Below are 23925 nucleotides of genomic sequence, written 5' to 3'. Positions count from 1 at the left end.
TGATCTGCTCTCTGAACTTGTGTTTGTGCAGCAACTTAAAGTCAGCAGCATCCATCTGAACTGTTGAAATATATATGATTAAAGGCTCTGTTTGATGACCACATAACCACTAGGTGGTTCAGTACTTGCGCATGTGCAAATGCAGCCTCATTCACTGAAACGTCGCTATCTATGACATTTTTGGCAGCTGCCAGTAGTAAAGATGGCCCTGCTCAATATAACACAAAAACAAAAGAAACCCAATGCCCACAGTTGCTGTGATTTCCACCTCCATCTCACCCCTAACAGTATCCCGATTCCTCCTGCCATCACGCTTCTCTTCGCCGCTGCCTCCCGCGCTTGTTTGCGTGCTCCCAGCTCCCTGATTCACCTCACCCTTCCAACTGTGGGCTACTTGCTGCCGGCCTCGCTGCTCCCTCCTGCTTCAGTTCCCCGATCCCTCCCACTTCCGCTCCCTCCCGCTACCGCTCCCTGGCTCCGGTCCGTTCGCTGTTTCCCTCCCCTCCCTATCTTGTCAACCTCTGACTCCCATGCAGGGAAGAGATGCGGAGATCACGGGAGTGAGCGTAGACCAGAAGCGGGAGGGAACAGAGAGCAGTGGCCAAGGGGGGAGAAGTGGTGAGGCCGGGAGTGAGCGGCTGACGGGGTTGGGGAAGGGGTGAAGCGGGCAGCGAGTGTCCGAGGGGGGAGAAGTGGTGAGGACGGGAGTGAGCGGCTGACGGGGATGGGGAGGGGGTGAAGCGGGCAGCGAGTGTCCGAGGGGGGAGAAGTGGTGAGGACGGGAGTGAGCGGCTGACGGGGTTGGGGAAGGGGTGAAGCGGGCAGCGAGTGTCCGAGGGGGGAGAAGTGACGAGGCCGGGAGTGAGCGTCAAGCAGACGTTGCACGAAGCAAAGACGTTATCACACGTATGTGCAAATAAGTCTTGTGAAGCTGGGTGCTGACGTAGACTGCACATGCACGGCATCGTACTGACAGCAAGAGTCTGTTCTGCACATGTACAAAGTTGGGAGCTCTCTGGGCTGCGTTGTCAGGAGTCACTTTGTTAATTGAATAATTGATGTAACTGGATATTTCACCGCGATCTTGACCTGCTCTCTGAACTTGGACTGAGTCACCATGTAAATAAATGTGTTTGTGCAGCAACTTAAATTCTGCAGCATAAATGCGACTTCTTCAAATATATAAGAAGAATCATCATCGAAGTGATATCCGATGTTGAAGTCATTTAAAACGTAGACCAACCACAGAAGTATGAAGTTGCCGGATATGGTGAAGAGTAAAATCACAGACTTCCTTCGACTCTCCATCTCTGGGTCACTGCGATTCTCTCCCTTGCTCTGACCCCTCAGTCCCTTACGGACTCGACTGGCCACTAAAATGTGTCTGACTGTCAGAGCGTTGAACAACAGAATTAAAGCGAATGGGAGCAATGGGGTTAAAACCGGATCAAACATGTCAAATCCCACCCATCCAGGCTCTCTAAAATAGCTTGACTTTATATCACAGAACCACGGTACATTGTCAATTATCTCTCCAGGTTCGTATATAAAGTAGAAGGGGATGTTTTTTGAACAGAGCAGAATGCAGGTTGTTGCTAGAACCACAGCCGCAGTTTTCTCGGTGCAATATTTTGTTTTCAGCTTCTGGCAACAAATGGCCACAAATCGATCAAAGGTGAAAGTGACAGTGAACCAGACAGAACAGTCTGTGGCTGCACGGAGCAGGACACTGTTAACACTGCACACAGGGGTGATGTCCAAGAAACACACTGGGAAATAAAGAGAATTGATCTGATTCAATATGACCTCAGTGATAATGACCAATAGATCCGCCGTTGCCATGGCCACCAGGTAGCGAGTGGTGCAGGTGGAGAGGCCGCACTTTCCCCGGGACAGGATCACAATCGCCAGTAAATTAACTGTAAGAGAGAGAAGGGAAAAGAGACTGGAAATTACTGATCAAACATTCTCTGTGTCTGACCCAGACAGTAAGGGCAAGATTTTAGCACCAAAAACAGGGGAGTTGGAGACGAGTCAAAGGTTAAATTTAAAAATCTCAACCCTGACCCCAACTAACTGACCTCTGACCCCCCCACTTCCAGGTTTAACAGAGTCGGGAAAGGGGATGGACAGACAACCGCTCCCAGGAGGCAGGTTGGTAATTTAAATATTTGAATGAGGCTGGAAGTCTCTGATTTAATCTGTTTTACAGGTTTAACTCTGTCCGGCCGGGTTTCCCCATTGTACCCCACACCACATACAAAGACACCCAGGATTGACGATAGGAGCAGTCCCCCATCCAGGATCCGATCACTTACTCAGGATCATTCCGCACAATGCTGGGACCCCCACCCCACCTTCCCCATGATGGGACCCTCACCAACGCCCAGAATCAGACTGCACCCCATAGATCAGACCTTACCGTCCCCAGGATTGGAGTTACCCCACCGACCGTTGGATAGAACGCCACCCTATGGGCTCGGAACCCCTCTCCCAGGATCAGACCACCTGTGTTTGGACGCCCCGAAAAATCAGGTCCCCCATCATGTCTTGGATCATGCACTCGCCCCGCCCGCTACCCCGAACTGGACAGGGATAGGAGACCCCTCCCCGGGGATGAAGATCAAACACTCCCCCTCCCCCTCCCATCCCTCTCCTCCTCCCAAGACTCGGACTACACTGCAGGATAGGAGTTCCCTCCCCGGGAATCGACAGACCAGTGATTGGAGATGTTACCACTCACTCCCCCTCTGGAGATGGTGACTGGACACCCACCAATATCAGGCATCTCCCCCAAAACACCAGGGTCAGCATTTGGACCACCCTGGTCCTGAGGCCTGCTCCAGAGTCCGCCCTGCCCGACTGGAAGCCAAGCCTGTCAATCAGGCTGACTTCAGGGCGGGGAACCTGTCAAGGATCAAAGAGGCAGTCTGTGGAGTTAAAACTCTGAAACTCTGCTCCCCACCTATGTCACTCACCCCTGTTAATATCCAGGAATAAACATTGGAGTAAAAAGAAAATACTGAAACTGCTGTAAATCTGATCAAAATAGGAGAATGTTGAAAACACTCAGCAGGTCAGGCAGCATCTGTGGAGAGAGAAACAGAGTTAATGTTTCAGGCTGATAGGCTTTCATCAGAACTGGAAGATATTAGAGATTAACAGTTTTAAATCAATCATGTAGTCAGTGAAAAATGGGTTATAGGGGGAGGAAAGAAAAAAGGGAAGGTCTGTGATGGGGTGGAGAGCAGGAGTGATTCAATGATAAAAGAGATGATGGTGCAAGGTGAATGGGACAATTAAAGAAACAGAGGATGGGTCCAGAGGAGGTGTAAATGGTTACAGCAGAATAACAGAGGGAGAGGGGAGCATGGAAAATCTGGCAAAGAGGAGAAGGCTCCAGTGGCCAGGAAAACTGATGGAGAATGGTGGGTAGAACCCAGGGGTGTGAACCAGCCTGCCAGCTGTGATCCAATTGGTGATCCCCACCCCAAGAACCAGACCACACTCCCTCCACTCCCAGTGACTCTGGTGTAACCATCCTCCATTACCAGCACAGGCTGTCCCAGAAAGTGGGAGCGACAGTTATAATCTGAAGTTTTTAATCTCAGTGTTGTGTACAATGCCTAATTAAAAAATCCTGGTGCTGTTCCTCATTGAACTTCAGTGGAAGAGTGTAGGAGGTCGAGGATAGAGTGGTCAGAATGGGAGTGGGATGTAGAATGAAAATGACAAGTGACCAGAAGCTCAGGGTCACACTTACAGACTGAACGGAGGAGTTCAGCAAAGCAATCACTCAATCTGTGTTTGCTCCTCTCCCAATGTCCAGGAGATTCCATCGTGAGCAGCGAATACTGTTAATAAATTGAAAGAAGTCCAAGTAAATCACTGTTTCACCTGGAAGGAGTGTTTGGGGCCTTGGACAGTGGGAAGGGAGGAGGTAAAAGGGCAGGTGTTACATCTCCTGTGCTTACACAGGAAGGTGCCTGGGGAAGAGGAGCTGATGTTGTGGGTGATTGAGGAGTGGATCAGGGTGTCACAATGAGTTGGGAGGAAGGGAGGGGAGCAGAATATATGTTTGGTGTTGGACTTAGCTGGATGTGGTAGAAATGTTGGAGGATGATGTGTTAAATGTGGAGGCTGGTGGCGTGGAAGGTGAGGACAAGATCCCATCCACTGTGAGTTTAAGGAGAGTTCGGATTTACTGGATGTTGGAGCAGAGAGGGGCAGACTGACATGGACAGAAATGTAAATGGAATTCTGCAGCACAGCTCCGAGCTCAGAAGGAAGGAAGTCTCGCGTGTTATGGAACAGGGAGGGCCAGAATGACCCAGTGGATGAGGCTTCAGAGCCTGAAGAAGGGAGTGAGATCACTGAGGGGAGGAACTAAACTGTCAAATAGTGGAGAAAATATTCAATTAAACACTGAGGGACATTTAAGGTAGAAAGTGAGGAAATACTTGATGAAGTAATCAGAGAAAGATAGCAAACTCTCTGGTTCTGATGGATTGCATCCACATAGACTAAAAAAGAAAGGTAGAGATAGCAGAGGCACGATTATCTGTTCATTAATAATCATCAGAACATAGAACAAGTCTAAAAAACTAGAGACTGATTAGCATAATGTCAGTGATAGAAAAGATAATGGAAACCTTATTCAAGGATGTAACAGAAATGCATCCAAAAACATATTATATAATGAAGAGTAGTCAGCATATATTCCAAAAGGAAGGTAATACTTGACCAACCTTATTGAATACTTTGAATAATATCAGAAAGAGTGGATAAGACTAATACAGATGATGTAATATACATTGATTTTCTGAAGGTCTTCGATAAGGGACCACACAGCAGATTCATGACTAATCTCAGAGCCAGTGGAGTTCGGGGATAAGCAGCAGAATGGACAGTGAGCTGGCAACAGAAACAGAGAACAGGGAGTAGGGGTGAAAGGCATTTCCTCAGATTGGTGGAAGGTGGGAAGTGGTGTTCCACAAGGATCAGCGCTGGGAACTTTGTCATTCACCATTTACATAAATAATATGGACTCGGGAAGCAGAAGCACAATGTCAAAATTTGCAGACAAATTAGAGTTGAGAGTACAGTTAATACAAAGGAATAATGAAACAAATAACCTGAAGACATGATTAAGAATAATTAATAAACTTGCACAATGGACATTTAAATAGAAAATGAATTTCTGTCAAGTTAATTGTGAGGTGCTGAATTTTGATCAGAAGAATAAGGTTCCCTTATATTCCTTGGAAAATAAGCATCAGAATGGGGTCGAGGGGAAAAGCGTTTCAGGGGACAGATTCACAAATCATTTAAAGTAGCAACACAGGTTAACAGGGCCATAAAAATACAAACAAAGCACTGGAGTTCATTTCTAGAGGAATGGAATTGAAAAAGCAAGGAGCTGATATTAAACTAATATCAAACCTTGGTTATACAACACTTAGCGTACTATAATAAAAGCAAAATACAGCGGATGCTGGACATCTGAAATAAAAACAAGAAATGCTGGAAATACTCAGCAGGTCTGGCAGCATCTGTGGAGAGAGAAGCAGAGTTAACCTTTTAGGTCAGTGACCCTTCTTCAGAACTGGCAAGTATTAGAAATGTAAAAGGTTATAAACAAGTAAAGCGGGGGTGGGGCAAGAGATAACAAAGGAGGAGGTGTAGATAGGACAAGGTCACAGAATAGCTGACCACAAGGTCATGGAGCAAAGGCAAACAATAAGTTAATGGCGTGTTGAAAGACAAAGCATGAGACAGATAGGGTGTGAATGGACTAAAAATCGAACAGCCGCATGTACAACATGGAAAAAAAACAGTGGGGAAGCAAACTGAACAAACTAAGATAAAATAAAATAAAATAAACACAAAAAAATATGGAAAAAAAGGAAAAAGAAAATAAATAACTAATAATAAAAGTAAAATGGGGGGCCTGTCATGCTCTGATATTATTGAACTCAATGTTCAATCCAGCAGGCTGTAGTGTGCCGAATCGGTAAATGAGATGCTGTTCCTCGAGCTTGCGTTGATGTTCACTGGAACACTGCAGCAGTCCCAGGATAGAGATGTGAGCATGAGAGCAAGGGGGAGTGTTGAAATGGCAAGCAACTGGAAACTCAGAGCCCTGCTTGCGGACTGAGCGGAGATGTTCCGCAAAGCGGTCACCCAGTCTGCATTTGGTCTCCCCAACATAGAGGAGACCACATTGTGAGCAGTGCATACAGTATACGATATTGAAAGATGTACAAGGAAATCGCTGCTTCACCTGAAAGGAGTGTTTGGGGCCTGGGATAGTGAGGAGAGAGGAGGTGAATGGGCAGGTATTACACCTCCTGCGATTGCAGGGGACGGTGCCATGGGAAGGTGACGAGGTGGTGGGGGTAATGGAGGAGTGGACCAGGGTGTCGTGGAGGGAACGATCCCTTAGGAATGCTGACAGGGGAAAGGAGGGGAAGATGCGTTTGGTAGTGGCATCACGCTGGAGGTGGCGGAAACGGTGGAGGATGATCCTTTGGATGTGGAGGCTGATGGGGTGGAATGTGAGGACAAGGGGAACCCTGTCGTGGTTCTGGGAGGGAGGGGAAGGGGTGAAGGTAGAGGTGCGGGAAATGATCCGGACACGGACGAAGGCCCTGTCAACCACACTGGGGGGGAATCCGCGGTTGAGAAAAAAGGAAGACGTATCAGAAGTGCTGTCATGGAAGGTAGCATCATCAGAGCAGATGCGTCGGAGACAGAGAAACTGGGAGAATGGAATGGAGTCCTTAAAGGAGGTAGGGTGTGAAGAAGTGTAGTCGAGGTAGCAGTGGGAGTCGGTGGGCTTATAATGGATATTAGTAGACAACCTATCCCCAGAGATGGAGATAGAGAAGTCGAGGAAGGGAAGGGAAGTGTCGGAGATGGACCATGTAAAGGTGAGAGAAGGGTGCAAATTGGAAGCTTCCGGTTGCTTACCATTTCAAAACTCCCCCCTGCTCTCATGCTCACATCTCTGTCCTGGGATTACTGCAGTGTTCCAGTGAACATCAACACAAGCTCAAGGAACAGCATCTCATTTACCGATTCGGCACACTACAGCCTGCCGGACTGAACATTGAGTTCAATAAATTCAGAGCATGACGGGCCCCCATTTTGTTTTTATTTTTAGTTACTTTTTCTTGTTTCTTTTTTTATATTTGTTTGTGTTTATTTTATTTTATTTTATTTTATCTTAATTTGTTCAGTTTTCCTCCCCACTGTTTTTTTTCATGTTTGTACTTGTGGCTGTTTCAGTCCATTCACACCCTATCTGTACTAATGCTTTGTCTTTCAAGACACCATTAACATATTGTTTGCCTTTGCTCCATGACCTTCTGGTCAGCTATTCTGTGATCTTGTCCTATCTACACCTTCTCCTTTGTTATCTCTTGCCCCACCCCCACTTTACTTGTTTATAACCTTTTACATTTCTAATAGACCGCAATTGTTGACAACGCGATCGGTAGGTGGCGCTGTTTTGGCACATGCGCAGATACAGCATGTGCCACGAAAACGTCACAGCTTGCGACTGTAGCAGCTGCCAGGACTAAAGATGGCGCTGCTCAAAAAATCACAGAGATGAAACCTAACAAACACGTGGCAGAATACAATGGCCGGAGTGAGAGAGTGGAGCGGGCCGGGGAGATCAGCGCGGGGGCCGGGGAGATCAGCGCGGGGGCCGGGGAGAGCAGCGCGGGGGCCGGGGAGATCAGCGCGGGGGCCGGGGAGAGCAGCGCGGGGGCCGGGGAGATCAGCGCGGGGCCGGGGAGATCAGCGTGGGGGACCGGGGAGAGCAGCGGTAACGGTGCCGGGGAGGGGTGGGGCGGAGAAAGAGGGAAGGGTAAGGGGGGGAGAAAGAGGGAGAGGGAGAGAAAGAGGGAGGGGAGGAGGAGAGAAAGAGGGAGGGGAGGGGAGAGAAAGAGGGAGGGAAGGGGGGAGAGAAAGAGGGAGGGGAGGGGGGGAGAGAAAGAGGGAGGGGAGGGGGGGAGAAAGAGGGAGAGGTAAGGAAGGGGGAGGGGGAAAAAGAGGGAGAGGGAGGGGTAAGGAAGGGGGGAGGGGGAGAGCTGGGGGGAGAGGGAGGAAGGGGAGAGAGTGGGGAGGGGGAGAGCTGGGGGGAGAGGGAGGAAGGGGAGAGAGTCGGGGGGGGAGCAGCGGAACGGAAGAGGAGTGCCTTTTTCTGTGCATGCGCCATAAGCACAACAGCAAAAGACTTACTGGCCAGTCCCTGGACCCGGTGACACCAAGGTCTTCGCACGCTCGCTCCCCGTGGCTCTCTACGGCCTCTCGCTTCCGGCCCTCTCCATTCAGCCGTTCCCTCCAGCTGCGGATGCCCAATCCAGTTGCTTTCTCCCCTACCCAGTTGCTTTCTCTACTTCTCCTCAGTACTTCAGGCATTGCAACTGTTTGGTCCCTGCATTTTGCACGCTCCCTCTCCCCACCCCTCCCTGCACTCCCCACCCCTCCCCCTCTTCACCCACCCCTCCCTCTACCCCCCCACCATAGTTGAATATCTGAAGTGCAGTTGCAAAGTCGGGGAAATAGCATGCAAAACAAAACCTCAACAATTCTGGGTTTAATTATTGAAAAGTTTTATTAAGTTCATTAAGTATCCAAGGAACTGCTGTGCATGGATACATGAGTGTTGTGTCCAGCATTCCCGTTAGACAGACAGGCCGAGTCTCTGCTATGCACAGCTAAAGAGATTGTTCCTGGAGAGCCTTGTGGTGAATGAACGCTTGGCTCTCTATTCCACTACTGTATTGTCCATGTGAAGAAGGCAAAGTCACAAGAGTCTGAGCTCAGTCTATTCTTGGTGAAAGTTCCCCAAGCGCATCCCAATGTGCATTCCCAATTCATCCATAAATGCAATGTTCTTTTCCACATCGTGATGAGCTCCGCAGCATGATCTAGTTGCCTTCGTTGCTTGAATGCTGACCTTAAGTCTCAAGGATTGTTTTCTCGACGGCATGTTTTACATGAAAAGAAATAAAGCAAATCAGAGTCAGAGCTTGTCTCCCTCCATCCACTGAAATTACTGTTGTGCACACCTTTTTAAGTTCTGCAGTGAAGGCACCAATTGATAACGTCGCCAATGAAGCACTTATTACCCACCTCAGATGCAGGAATCAGCACATCCTTGCGTCATCTCCTGCACTGCCTCCTTTGCTGGAATGCCGTCCTTAAGTGTCAAGGATTATTTTCTCAAGGGCACGTTTTACATGAAAGAAAATAAGGAAAGAACATCAGTGTCAGAGCTTCCCTCCCTCCAATGAAATTACTGTTGAGCATGCTTTGTGTTCTGCGGTAAAGGCATGTACTGATAACACCGCCAATGAATCACTTAGTACCCACCTCAGCTGTAGGAGTCAGGATGATGTAATTGCCCCTATCTCGTGATGGTTCAATGCTGCTCTCAGGGAAAACATGAATGATGTGAGGGTGCTGGAAAAGAAGCACATTTCTTTTGGGCTATGAACATAAAGCTGGCCATTTAGCCCAGCAGTTCCCTGCCAGTGGTTATGTTACTCGTGCGTCTTTCCATCCATTCCCATTTAATCCTGCCTACTACTATCACCAGTTGTGTTCACAGCAAGAGCATTCACATTCGTGCTACCACTGGACACGGCATGCTTGTTTCTTTTAGTGCTCAGTCTCTTCTTGCTGAATGTTCCCCAAGTGCTTGACCCCTTTGGATGCCCTCTCTGCTTGACAGGCAGCAACTGGCAATTGCGGAGTCTCACAAGGCTCTGCATGGTTGTTTCAACGTCGGATGGGGAGACAGGTGGCTGTGTGTCCATGAGCACTGCCCTGATGGGTGTAGGAGCAGGTAACTGTGTGCCCATGTGCACTGCCCTGATGGGTGTAGGAGCAGGTAACTGTGTGTCCATGTGCACTGCCCTGATGGGTGTAGGAGCAGGTGACTGTGTAACTGAGCACTGCCCTGATGGGTGTAGGAGCAGGTAACTGTGTGTCCATGAGCACTGCCCTGATGGGTGTAGGAGCAGGTGACTGTGTGCCCATGAGCACTGCCCTGATGGGTGTAGGAGCAGGTAACTGTGTGTCCATGTGCACTGCCCTGATGGGTGTAGGAGCAGGTAACTGTGTGCCCATGAGCACTGCCCTGATGGGTGTAGGAGCAGGTAACTGTGTGCCCATGAGCACTGCCCTGATGGGTTTGGAGCAGGTAACTGTGTGTCCATGTGCACTGCCCTGATGGGTATAGGAGCAGGTGACTGTGTAACTGAGCAGCAAGGAGAGGGTACCGCAGGTAGGGGAAGTGGAGATTTGAACAGGCAGGCATATGTATGGTCCATCAGATCATTAGGCCAGGGGGTGAGACGCTCAGGATCCAGGGTTTGTGACACGTGACTGATGTCCAGCGCGCGGCCACCTCCATCCGAAGGTGCTTCCGGGCAATTGTTGGGCATAGTAAATAGCTCCATCTCATCAGCCAGTCCTTGCTGCCAGCGGAGAGTCTGTTGCCGCAGCCAGTCCAGTCTCCTCATGAATGCTGCCGTTCCACTCTGCAGAACGGCCTGTTGTAGCTGGTACAATTGATCTGAAAGCAAGCGGTATTTTTCATTGTGGCTGAGGGGCCTTGGCTGTTCCTCTGTAATCACAATGGCAGCAGCCATGCCTGTCGTCGTTGGTGTCTGAGATGCACGCCAGCGACAATTGGGGGCGAGCCTGTCCAAAGGCAGACCCAGATGCCTCTGCACAACAACAGCATGTTTGCAGGGCAACAAAGTCTGAATGGAGAAGATGCAGCTGCAGGTAGCCTGGCCATCATGTATCTGCAGTGTGTACTGTTTGGCGCCAGAAATCACAGTCACTGTGCCTTCATCCTGCTACATGCGGTGGCCCAGCCAATGGAAATGTTTTCAGAGCAACTCACAACAGGGGCTGGAGAACATGCGGTGGCCCAGACAATGGAAATGTTTTCAGAGCAACTCACAACAGGGACTGGAGAACATGCAGTGCCCCAGACAATGGAAATGTTTTCAGAGCAACTCACAACAGGGACTGGAGAACATGCAGTGCCCCAGACAATGGAAATGTTTTCAGAGCAACTCACAACAGGGACTGGAGAACATGCGGTGGCCCAGACAATGGAAATGTTTTCAGAGCAACTCACAACAGGGACTGGAGAACATGCAGTGCCCCAGACAATGGAAATGTTTTCAGAGCAACTCACAACAGGGACTGGAGAACATGCGGTGGCCCAGACAATGGAAATGTTTTCAGAGCAACTTACAACAGGGGCTGGAGAACATGCGGTGTCCCAGACAATGGAAATGTTTTCAGAGCAACTCACAACAGGGGCTGGAGAACATGCGGTGGCCCAGACAACGGAAATGTTTTCAGAGCAACTCACAACAGGGGCTGGAGAACATGCGGTGGCCCAGACAACGGAAATGTTTTCAGAGCAACTTACAACAGGGACTGGAGAACATGCGGTGGCCCAGACAATGGAAATGTTTTCAGAGCAACTCACAACAGGGACTGGAGAACATGCGGTGGCCCAGACAATGGAAATGTTTTCAGAGCAACTTACAACAGGGGCTGGAGAACATGCGGTGTCCCAGACAATGGAAATGTTTTCAGAGCAACTCACAACAGGGGCTGGAGAACATGCGGTGGCCCAGACAACGGAAATGTTTTCAGAGCAACTTACAACAGGGACTGGAGAACATGCGGTGGCCCAGACAATGGAAATGTTTTCAGAGCAACTTACAACAGGGACTGGAGAACATGCAGTGCCCCAGAAAATGGAAATGTTTTCAGAGCAACTCACAACAGGGACTGGAGAACATGCGGTGGCCCAGACAATGGAAATGTTTTCAGAGCAACTTACAACAGGGGCTGGAGAACATGCGGTGTCCCAGACAATGGAAATGTTTTCAGAGCAACTCACAACAGGGGCTGGAGAACATGCGGTGGCCCAGACAACGGAAATGTTTTCAGAGCAACTTACAACAGGGACTGGAGAACATGCGGTGGCCCAGACAATGGAAATGTTTTCAGAGCAACTTCCAACAGGGACTGGAGAACATGTGGTGGCCCAGACAATAGAAATGTTTTCAGAGCAACTTACAAAGGCAGAGCAGCTTACCTTGGAACAATCTCCTGTGTCAAATAAAAATGAAGCAAGTCTCCAAAAGGAATAAATAATTCAGATAAAATGCGAGAAAATGCCCGACGAAACCTCTCCTCCTTCCACTTTCAAAAAGTCGCGCCGAAGCTTTGACGCTTGCGCAGAGGCCAACCTGGCGCATTGCCCGAGGAAGACGAAATAACGCGATGACGTCATCTGCGCATGCGCACAACGGTCCTGGCAGCTCGGACCGCAGCGCATGCGCAGAGATGAGGAGACTGTGTGTGCATGCGCGAACCTCGCGTCTGCGCATGCGCAACGCGGTCCTGGTAAGCCGGACCGCAGCGCATGCGCAGGGGGCATGAGGCCGTCTGCGCATGTGCGCACCGCGGCGCATCCTGATGACGTATCCGATGAAGTAGCGTTGTCATGAATTACTTTGATTTCCAAATGGAAATCTGCTCCTGTACCTCACAAGTCTTATTAACCACACTCCGTGCATTCACATACAAGCACATTAACTCTGATTCAGATTTTATTACTTTCTTCCTTACTCTGACCCCACCTAATAATGGCACAGTGGTTAGCACCACAGCCTCATAGCTCCAGTGACCTGGGTTCGGTTCTGGGTACTGCTTGTGTGGAATTTGCAAGTTCTCCCTGTGACCGTGTGGGTTTCTGCCGGGTGCTCCGGTTTCCTCCCACAGCCAAAGACTTGCAGGCTGATAGGTAAATTGGCCATTGTAAGTTGCCCCTAATGTAGGTAGGTGGTAGGAGAATGGTGGGGATGTGGTATGGGATTAATGTAGGATTAGTATAAATGGGTGGTTAATGGTCGGCACAGACTCGGTGGGCCGAAGGGCCTGCTTCAGTGCTGTATCTCTCTATGACTCTATTCCTTACTCTCATGCTATCTATCTCCCCCAGTATTCTGTGCACGTTGGAATTCTTCTCTAATACTTACTCTTGGTTCCCAGATCCCTGACAAGTTACCAGTTTTTCTTTCCTCCAATCTGAGCTCCCTCTCAGGTTCCCATACCCATGACAATTTAGTTTAAACTCTCCCCAAAAGCGCTTGCAAATCTCCCTGCAAGGATATTTGTCCCAGTCCTGCTAAGATGCAACTCGACTATCTTGTACAAGTCCCACCTACCCCAGAACTGGTCCCAATGTCTCAGAAATCTGATGCCCTCCCTCCTACACCATTTCTCCAGCCATGTGTTCAATCACTGAATTCTCCTATTGCTATGCTCACTTGCATGTGGGACTGGGAGTAATCCGGAGATTACTGCTTTTGAGGTCCTGCTTTTCAATCTCCTTCCTTGTTCCCTAAAATCTGCTTTCAGGAACTCATCCCCCTTCTTACCTATGTCATTGGCACCAATGTGGACCACAACTTCTGGGTTTTCACCCTCCCCAGAAGAAAATCCTGCAGCCATTCCATGACATCCTTGACCCCGGCACCAGGGAGGCAACACACTATCCTGGAATCACGTTTACTGCCACAGAAATGCCTGTCTGTTCCTTAACTAACGAATCCCCTATCACTACTGCTCTTCCACTCTTCTTCATCCCCTCCTGTGCAGCTGAGCCACCTGTGGTGCCACAAACTTGGCTCTGACTGCAGTCCTCTGAGGAACCATCACCCTCACCAATATCCAAAATGGAGAACCGATTAGCGAGTGAGATCATATGAGGGGACTCCTGCACTACCTGCCTGGTTCTCTTAGACTGTCTGGCGGTCACCCATTCCCTATCTGCCTGCATGCTCCCAACCTGTGGTATGACCACCTCCCTAAACCTATTCTATACCTCGCCTAATAAAGGAATGGATTCCATATGCCTTCTTAACCACTTTATTGGCCTGTCCTGCTACCTTCAGAGATCTGTGGACATTCACTCCATGGTCCCTCACTTCCTCTGCACATCTCAGTGTTTTCCCATTAATCTTGCATTCCTTTGCCTTGTGTGACCTCCCCAAATGCATCACTTCCCACTTCTCCAGGTGGAGTTTCATTTGCCACTTTTCTGCCCATCTCCTACTTGCTGCATTTCCCTGGATTCCATGGGATTTTGTTTTATTTTTTTAACCAGTCTGGCATGTGGGATCTTGTCAAAAGCCTTGCTAAAATCCCTGTAGACCACATCAACTGCACTACCCTCATTTATCTTCCTTGTTACTTCTTCAAAAAATTTGATCAAGTTGGTCAGACAAGATCTTCCCTTAACAAATCTATGCTGACTATCCTTGATTAATCTGTGCCTTTCTATGTGAATATTTATCTTGTCTCTCAGAATTGATTCCAATAATTTGCCCACTGCTGAGATTAGACTGACTGGCCTGTAATTATTCAGTCGATCCCTCGCTCCCTTTTTAAAGAGGTACAATGTTTGCAGTCCTCCAGTCCTCTGGGACCACACCTGTATCCAGTGAGGACTGGAAAATGATGGTCAGACTTTCTGCTATTTCCTCTCTTGCTTCTTTTAACAACCTGGGGTACATTTCATCCGACCCTGGTGATTTATCAACTTTCAAGGATGCTAATCTCATTAATACTTCCTCTCTCCCTATGTTGATCACATCCAATACTTCATACTCTTCTTCCTTAAGTACAATATCTGCATCATCCCCTTCTTTTGTGAAGACAGACACAAAGTATTCATTAAGAACAATACTCACATCTTCCACCCCCACACATCGGTTACCTTTTTGGTCTTTAATGGGCCTGACTCTTTCCTTAGTTATCCTCCTACTCTTAATGTATTGATAAAATGTTTTTAGTTCACCTTGATCTTTCATGCCCTCTCTTTACTTTACTAATTTTCTGTTTGATTTCACTCCTCCACTTTCTATACTCCTCTCGGCTTTCTGTAGTATTCCTGTGTAACAGACATGAGGGACTGAATGACCTCCTCCTGTTCCTGCCTAACAGGCTCAAGGGGCTGAATGGCCTCCTCCTGTTCCTGTGCAACAGGCTCAAGGGTCTGAATGGCCTCCTCCTGTTCCTGTGCAACTGGCTCAAGGGGCTGAATGGCCTCCTCCCATTTCTGTGTCACAGGCTCAAGGGGCTGAATGGCCTCCTCCTGTTCTTGTGTTTACTCTGATTGATCAGACATGGTTTGGGGCAGTGAATCTCTCTCTCTGGTTAACCCTGTCCTTGTCCTGTGTCTCCTCCCCACTCTCCCCTCCCCAGGAACAGCTGAAGACTCTGGCCAGTGAGATGGTGAAGGACTCCCCAGAGTTTCACTGCCTGCAGTCCCAGTTCTCTGTGCTTTACAATGAGAGCCTGCAGCTCAAGGCCAAGATGGACGATGGCCACAATCTGCTCTTCACCACCTGAACCACAGTCGAGTGAAGGACATCACTGAAACAACATGTGATCTAGAGATGGGACTGATGGTGTTTGAAAGAACAACCTCATTGCTGGGAGAATACAGCTTCAAATTTTCATTAGTTAATTAATGTGATCAGAATTGTCCAGTCTTTGAAGTTTTCCAATTCAATCTCAGAAATAAATATATTCGATCACAACACAGACTGAACTCAATGTTGTAATCTGTTTGTTCAATTTTGAAAAAAAAGTTTGAACAATGTGGCAACCTCAATATCTCCGGGGAGATCCCACAGGGTATAAATTACAGGCTCTGGCGACGTGTCACCTCAGAGTTTAATACAAAGAGATTGTCAGCAGCACGAAGAGACACATCACTTCACACAGAAAATGCATCTACCAATTGACAGCATCTTGAAAATATGTTACCCAATCCTGGCTGTTATTGGTGTTCCTGGTAAGTGACTATAACCATTGAAGTTGTGTAAATCTGTGTGTGAGCTGGTCTCTGGTTTTACTCTGTGACTGATAATGTTAAATGCTGATCTAGTGATCACTGTTATACAGACACCCGATCAGTGATATCATTTCCTGATGTCAAATATCCTGAATTATCTCTGCAGTTTTATTCCATTGTCTCAGCTGATAATCAACCTGTTTGTAACTGACAGGCTCTGTGAATTATCAAATTATTGCATTTAGTGCAATATCGTGTAATGCTGAATTAGACCTCAGTGAAGGCATCTCTCTGAGTGAAGGTATTAGTGGGAGCATCAGTCAGTGTAAAATCAAACTGAGTGTGTGTCACTAACCGTGTGGAACACCTGATCCCAGTGACCATATATTACTGGGAGTATCTGTCACTGTGGAATTGTACTGAGTACAATTGTACAATCCAGTTCTATTTTGAAATCATTGTTTCAGATATCTGATCTCTCCATTCCATGAAGCTGCCTCTGTGTTTTAACAATGTAATTGATTGCAAAGTGGTTTTTTGCTGATGTTTGGTAATAAGTGGAGAAAGTGAAATGTATTGATATTGCTCTGTGTCCAATTAAACTGCTCCAACAGAAACAGATGTTAACTACTTACTGACAGTTAAACAGCAGGACAGCACTGTTACAGCATTCTAATCCTCTGCATAATGACATTTCTTACTCTGAATATAGTTACTGTAAATACTTTAGTTATTTTAGTGATGATGAATCCCCTTCCCCCAACATGGTCCTGAGAATCTGTGGGTCATGAGTGGTGAATTTTATTATCTGTCTATTACACAGGATGAATATTGGGCTGTGTTTATTGAATCGTCCACTTCTGTAACTGATTATGGTTTGACAGATCAGTTCTTATCTCTGGTTCAGAGTCTCAACACATGTAACCTGTACCAATCTCTGCCCTTAGCTCAGTGAGGTGTGTCCCTGTGAGGAGAGACACCAATAACTGAGAAACAGACATATCATGTTTTCATAATACAGAGATTAGGCCGAGGGCAGTAAATAATAACATTAGTAAACTGAAATAAATAGTACACTTCTCTCAGTTCTGGTATTATTCTGCTGAAAATAATTGCACCTTCTCCAGTGCATCAATATCCTTTTTGTAATATGGAGACCAGAAATGTACACAGTATGCTCAGTGCTGTATAACCAAGGTTCGATATTAGTTTAATGTCAGCTCTTCACTTTTCAATTCCATTCTTCTAGAAATGAACTCCAGTGCTTTGTTTGTATTTTTATGGCCAATGTATTTTTATGGCCAATGATTTGTGAATCTGTCCCCGGAACCCCTTTTCCTCTTGACCCCATTCAGATGCTTATTTTTCAAAGAATATTAGGGAACCTTATTCTTCCAACCAAAATTCAGCACCTCACTCTCAGGTAGGCGGAAATCAATTTTTCATTTCAATATCCGTTGTGCAAGTTTATTCATTTTTATTATTGTGACAGAAAACACACCTGCCAAATGGAAATATATTAATTTGGTCATATGGAATATTATTTGAGCGTTCACTGGACTTTGAAATAACCTATTTAAAAAGACCAGAACAGTCGCTGAAAACATTGCTGCACATTTGCATGCGAAGAGACAGTTGCCCACAGAGACAATGTGACTACTCCCGGATTCAATTAGCCAGATAGGTTTTGTCAATATTGATTATCAAGAGACATTGAGAGTCACTGAATGTGTAAGAGCCAGCATTCCACACGCCACCACCCCCCCTGCCCCCTACTGAGAGTATCTGGTAAACTTTGAGGAATCCACAAAGCTCGCAGGCAAGGCTTTTTCAAACAAGGAACTAGTCACATGACTAACCTGCTTGCCAACCTGGTGACTGACTAAATTGTGCTCACAGTAAAGTTTTGAGGCAGAATGCAACTGACTTTCAAGAAGAAAGCACCTTTCTCTCTGTCTGTCTCCTTCTCACGCAAAGTTCCATGGACCTACGGAAGTAATTTAAGCCTCAAGACAGAAGACTTGCAGCTTTCTGGTACCAGCGAAACAAGTTTGAAAGTGTGCACTGGCCCCCAACGAGAACTTCAAGGCTTAACTTCAATCAAAGCCTTTGCATCCAACGCAAAACCAGTAATTGATTTCCATCTACTACTTCAAATTTTCCCCTTTTAAATTCTTTCTTCTCCTCCCTATCTATTTGTGTGTATGTTTATCACGTATGCATGCTCGTGTGGTTGTGTTGCGTATTTTTAGTAGTTATAACTGAGTTCCAGTTATAAGGTGAATAAACTTACACCTTTCTTGTTTAAACCTCAGAAAACCTATCTGATTGATTCCATTTCCCTTACAACTAGAGAGCAGTGAGCAAGGACTCACTGAGGGGAAGCTCAAAAAACACTGTTTTAAAAGTTAAAGCCTGTTACGGCCAAACTAAAAAAAGGCCGAGAGGGGAGCCCTGGACCCCTTTCTCACCTGGCCGTAGCAATTATTCTCAGATATGTTGTTGCATTCTTCCTCTGTATTAACTCTACTCTCAATTGGATCAGTCTGCACTCCTTCCCCACCTGCCAAAAGCACAATAAGGTTCCACTTGTCCTCATCTTCCACTCCACCAGCCTCCATATTCAACACATTATCCTCCAACATTTCTGCCACATCCAGCTAACTCCAACAGCAAACATAAATTCTGCTCCCCTCCCTTCCCCCAACTCATTGTGACACCCTGATCCACTCCTCAATCACCACCACCATCAGCTCCTCTTCCCCAGGCACCTTCCTGTGCAAACACAATCGATGTAACACCTGCCCTTTTACCTCCTCCCTTCCCATTGTCCAAGTCCCCAAACACTCCTTCCAGGTGAAACAGTGATTTACTTGGACTTCTTTCAATTTATTAACAGTATTCGCTGCTCACGATGGAATCTCCTGGACATTGGGACAGGAGCAAACACAGATTGATTGATTGCTTTGCTGAACTCCTCCATTCAGTCTGCAAGTGTGACCCTGAGCTTCTGGTCACTTGTCATTTTAATTCTACATCCCACTCCCACTCTGACCTCTCCATCTCCAACTTCCTACAATCTTCCACTGAAGTTCAATGATGAGAAGCACCGGATTTTTCGATTAGCCATTTTATTGCATCTCACACTCAACATTGAGATTAAAAACTTGAGATTATAACAGTCGCTCCCACTTTCTGGGACGGCCTGGGCTGGTAATGGGGGATGGCTACACCAGAGTAACTGGGAGTGGAGGGGGTGTGTGCTGGTGTTTGGGGTGGGGATCCCCTATTGGTACACAGCTGGCAGGCTGGTCCACACCCCTGGGGTCTACCCACCATTCTCCATTACTTTGCCAGGACACTGGAGCCTTCTCCTCTTTGCCAGATTTTCCATGCTCCCCTCTCCCTCTGTTATTCTGCTGTAACCATTTACACCTCCTCTGGACCCATCCTCTGTTTCTTTAATTGTCCCATTCACCTTGCACCATCATCTCTTTTATCATTGAATCACTCCTGCCCTCCACCCGATCACAGACCTTCCCTCTTGTTCTTTCCTTCCGCTATACCCCACTTTTCACTGACTACATGATTGCTTTAAAACTGTTAATCTCTAATATCTTCCAGTTCTGATGAAAGCCTATCAGCCTGAAACATTAACTCTGTTTCTCTCTCCACAGATGCTGCCTGACCTGCTGAGTGTTTTCAACATTCTCCTATTTTTATCAGATTTACAGCAGTTTCAGTTTTTTGTTTTTACTCCAATGTTTATTCCTGGATATTAGGGATGAGTGACATAGGTGGGGAGCGAAGTTTCAGAGTTTTAACTCCACAGACTGCCTCTTTTATCCTTGACAGGTTCCCCGCCCTGAAGTCAGTCTGATTGACAGGCTTGGCTTCCATTTGGGCAGGGCGGACTCTGGAGCAGGCCTCAGGACCAGGGCGGTCCAAATGCTGACCCCGGTGTATTGAGGGAGATGCCTGATATCGGGGGGTGTCCAATCACCATCTCCAGAGGGGGAGAGAGTGGTGACATCTCCGATCACTGGTCTGTCAATCTCCAACCCCAGGGAGGGGTCTCCTAACCTGCAGTGTGGTATGAGTCTGGGGAGGAGGAGCGGGAGGGGAGGGTGAGTGTCTGGTCCCCAACCCCGGAGAGGGGTCTCCTATCCTGCAGCGTGGCCGGAGTCTGGGGAGGAGGAGCAGGAGGGGAGACGGTGAGTGAGTGTCAGATCCCCAACCCCGGGGAGCGGTCTCCTACCCTGCATCTACAGGCAATGGTTGAGATGGTGGTCCCACGGGTCATGGATCTGGTCAGGGGGAAATGATTCCCGTTCCTCCGGCCTGGGTATTCTGCTGCGGGGAGGTAACTTCACCATCTCCCAGGTTAAGGAGGTGGTGGACAGTCGCCTCCTCATAGCAGATGCAATGAACAACAATGCTCCGCTCCGGTTGATCAGCGTGTATACCCCTGGTAGGGAGGCACATTCCCCTAATGAAAACCTCTTATAGAGCTGCGAGTTGTAAAGAATATTGTAGAGAAAGTGCTTGATCAGATTCCTGTGTTCTGGGCCTTCTCTTTACTTACCTATCGTGTTTGTCATGTTATAGCGAGCGACTGATCATCTTCCAGCAGCACCCACTGCTGCTGGCGACGTCCAGGCCGGTCATCCTAGGCGATGACTTCAACTCCATCATCGATGCAGCTGGACGATCCGGCAGTGACAACAGCAAACTGGACGCTATGTCCAGATTCCTAATAGAAACAGTAAAAGATGCCAAACTGCACAACGTCTTCAGCAAATCAGCAGACGGAGCACAGCGTCGATACACCTGGTCAAGATTGGACGGGACTGCCCATTCCAGGATTGACTTCCTGTTTGTGTCCCGTGCAGTCACGGTCAGATCCACCGATGTCAAGCTGGTGTTTTTCTCCGACCATTGCCTCTTACTGGCCGACTGTCACTTACAAGATGACCAGCGGGTTGGCAGGGAGACATGGAAGCTCAATGCTACAGAGAACGTTGAGGAACTCAAAAGGGATTACAAACGTTGGAGAACCGTGAAACCCCTCTTTGAGTCTCCAGTTCACTGGTGGGAGGCGATCAAGGAGAACATCAAGAGGTTCTTTATCTTCAAAGGTGTTCAGAGGGCGAGGGATAGACAGAGAGAAATGTCCCGACTCCAGAAAAGAATGCAAAATCTGCTCCGGCTGCAGTCGATGGGGGTCGAGGTCAAGGAGGACCTCCAAGAGGTGAAGAGCTAGCAGGCCTCGCTCTTTGCCACGGAGGCCTCCAAGATCATCTTCCATTCCAGAGTCCGCTCCATTGATCAGGATGAGACGTGCTCGCGTTACTTCTTCCAAAAGGTACACAGAGAGAGCTCTGTGATCAGCAGCCTGAAGGAAGAGAATGGCTCGGTTGTGTCTTCGCAGTCCAACATACTAAGGATCAGCAAATCCTTTTATGCTGGGCTGTGTGGTGCGAAGCCCACAGACAGCAGAGTCTCCCAGTCCTTCCTGTCATCTATCACAGAGGTCTTAGATGACAGCATGAGGGAGAGACTGGACAAGCCGTTAACCCTGGGCGAGCTGACAAAGCCGTCAAGTGCTTCGAACCGAGTAAAACACCCGGAAGCGATGGATTACGGTTGAGTTGTATTCGGCCCTGTGGGACTGGGTCAGCCCGGACTTGCTGGAAGTATCCGAGAATATGCTCCTGGCCGGCAGCATGTCAGAATCCATGAGGAAAGGAACCATCACCATCATCTGCAAGCGGAAGGGGGAGAGGGCAGAAATCAGAAATTGGCATCTCACTGCTTAATGTTGACCACAAGATTCTGTCCAAAGTCATCGCCAGTCGAGTCAAGTCTGCTTTGGAGTTGGTGATTCACCCTGACCAGATCTGCACAGTACCCAGCAGTAAGATCTCTAACAGTCTCGTGCTACTCAGGAATATGATCGTCTGTGTAGGGGTCAGGAGGGTGGACACCTGCCTCATCAGCCTGGACTAGGAGAAGGCTTTTGACAGGATATCACACACCTACATGATGGACGTGCTTTCTAAAATGGGGTTTGAGGAGGGAATCTGCAATTGGATCAAACTGCTCTGCACAAACATCAGTAGCGCAGTCTCAATCAATGGGTGGGAATCAGAAAGTTTCCCGATCAAATCTGTAGTCAAACAGGGCTGTCCTCGCTCCCCTGTCCTGTTGTTTGCTGTATTGAACACTTTGCTGAGTCTATTAGGAAGGATGGGAGCATAACGGGGGTGACAATCCCAGGCAGCGGAGGCACTCAGGTTAAAACCTCCCGATACATGGATGACATCACTGTTTTCTGCTTGGATACACTGCCCATTTGCAGATGAGCATCTGCAACCAGTTCGAACTGGCCTCGGGAGCCAAAGTTAACCACGGCAAGAGCGAAGCCATGTTCTTTGGGAAGTGGGCTGACCGATCCTTTGTCCCCTTCACCGTCAGGTCAGACTACCTGAAGGTGCTGGGGATACTCCATAAGCTGAGCATGTGGGAGCAGCGATCGCTCTCCATTGTGGGTAAGAACCTGGTCATCAGGTGCGAGGTGCTCACGTTGTTGCTGTATGTGATGCAGGTCTGGCCCACACCTCACTCCTGCTCTGTGGCGGTCACCCGAGTCATTTTCCGCTTCATCTGGGGATCCAAAATGGACCGGGTCCGGAGGGACACGATGTTCAAACCTCTGGATAACGGCCAGAAAAATGTACCCAACGTGGCCCTCATCCTGATGATCAACTTTGTGTGTGGCTGCATCAGGCTGTGTGTGGACCTCCAGTATGCAAACTCCAAGTGTCACTACGTGCTGAGGTTCTCTCTGTCCCCGGTGTTGCGAAGGATGGGCCTGGTCACATTGCCGTGGAACGCTCCATGCAGTTGAACCGTGCCGTACCACCTATCCTTCGTGGAGCAGTTTCTGCGGGAAAACTCCTTTGACCACCAATCCATCAGGCAGTGGTCTGCACGGAATGTTCTCAAGGCCCTCCGGGAAAAGGAGATGGTGGATCTGGTCGGATGGTTCCCTGAGCAGACCGCCAAAGTCATTTGGCGGAATGCCTCATCACCAGAACTTTCAAACAAGCAGCATGATGTAGCTTGGCTGGTGGTGAGAAGAGTCCTCCCCGTCAGATCCTTCCTGCACGCATGGAGTCTCACACCCTCTGCACAATGCCCTCGAGGTGGCTGTGGTGGGGAAGAGACGGTTGTCCACCTCCTTCTGGAATGTGTCTTTGCAAAGCAGGTGTGGAAAGAGATGCAGTGGTTTTTGTCAAGGTTCATCCCAAGCAGCTCTGTAACACAGGAATCTGTGCTCTACGGGCTGTTCCCAGGGACGCACACCGAGATAAACATCAACTGCTGCTGGAGGACTATCAATTCGGTGAAAGACGCCCTTTGGTCTGCCCGAACCTTGCTGGTCTTCCAGCGCAAAGAGTTGTCCATGACCGAATGTTGCGGACTGGTATATTCCAAGGTCCAGGACTACGTGCTGAGGGATGCACTAAAGCTTGGGGCAGCCGCTGCAAAGGTTCAATGGGGAAAGACCACTGTGTAAGGACCCCCCCACCAAGCTGAACTGAGGGGCTGGTTCCATGGAAAACCCCTTGGGCTGTATCCAGGAAATATTTGTTTGCTGCAAAAGGGACATGGCAGGTAAAATGAAATGAAAGGGTTGTGAGGCAACTCACTCCTGTATTGAAGGAAACTGATCTCCTTTGCACTCTTTGTATTGTTGACTTGGTGCTGTTTTGGACTGTTTGGTAATGTATTTTTTACAGTTTTTTATGAATAAAGTATATTTTGTAAATGAAATAAAAACCCTGCAGTGTGGTCCGAGTCTGTGGAGGAGGAGCAGGAGGGGAGGGGAGGGGGAGTGTCTGGTCCTCAACCCCAGGGAGGGGTCTCCTATCCTGGTGATCGGTCCCAGTCCGGTTAGGGGCACGAGGTTGGGGGGAGTGTCTGATCCAAGACAGAATGGA

At 48.2% G+C, this 23925-nt stretch overlaps 1 protein-coding gene across 1 annotated transcript; it reads right to left on the bottom strand.

The window, feature by feature from the left end:
- Positions 1 to 1035: 1035 nt before the first annotated feature.
- LOC137346320 (probable G-protein coupled receptor 139) lies at positions 1036 to 18564 on the bottom strand. Its single transcript, XM_068009811.1, has 2 exons — positions 18391 to 18564; positions 1036 to 1914 (listed from the first exon to the last, which is right to left on the bottom strand). Exons 1-2 carry the CDS (start codon positions 18562 to 18564, stop codon positions 1036 to 1038), a joined length of 1053 nt encoding a protein of 350 aa, XP_067865912.1.
- Between the last annotated feature and the right edge of the window lie 5361 nt (positions 18565 to 23925).

The sequence above is a fragment of the Heterodontus francisci genome, chromosome 29 (genome assembly GCF_036365525.1).
Source record: "Heterodontus francisci isolate sHetFra1 chromosome 29, sHetFra1.hap1, whole genome shotgun sequence".
Lineage (NCBI taxonomy): Eukaryota > Metazoa > Chordata > Chondrichthyes > Heterodontiformes > Heterodontidae > Heterodontus > Heterodontus francisci.
The sequence above is the reverse complement of the archived record's forward strand: the minus strand, read 5'-3'. Positions and strand labels throughout refer to the sequence as shown.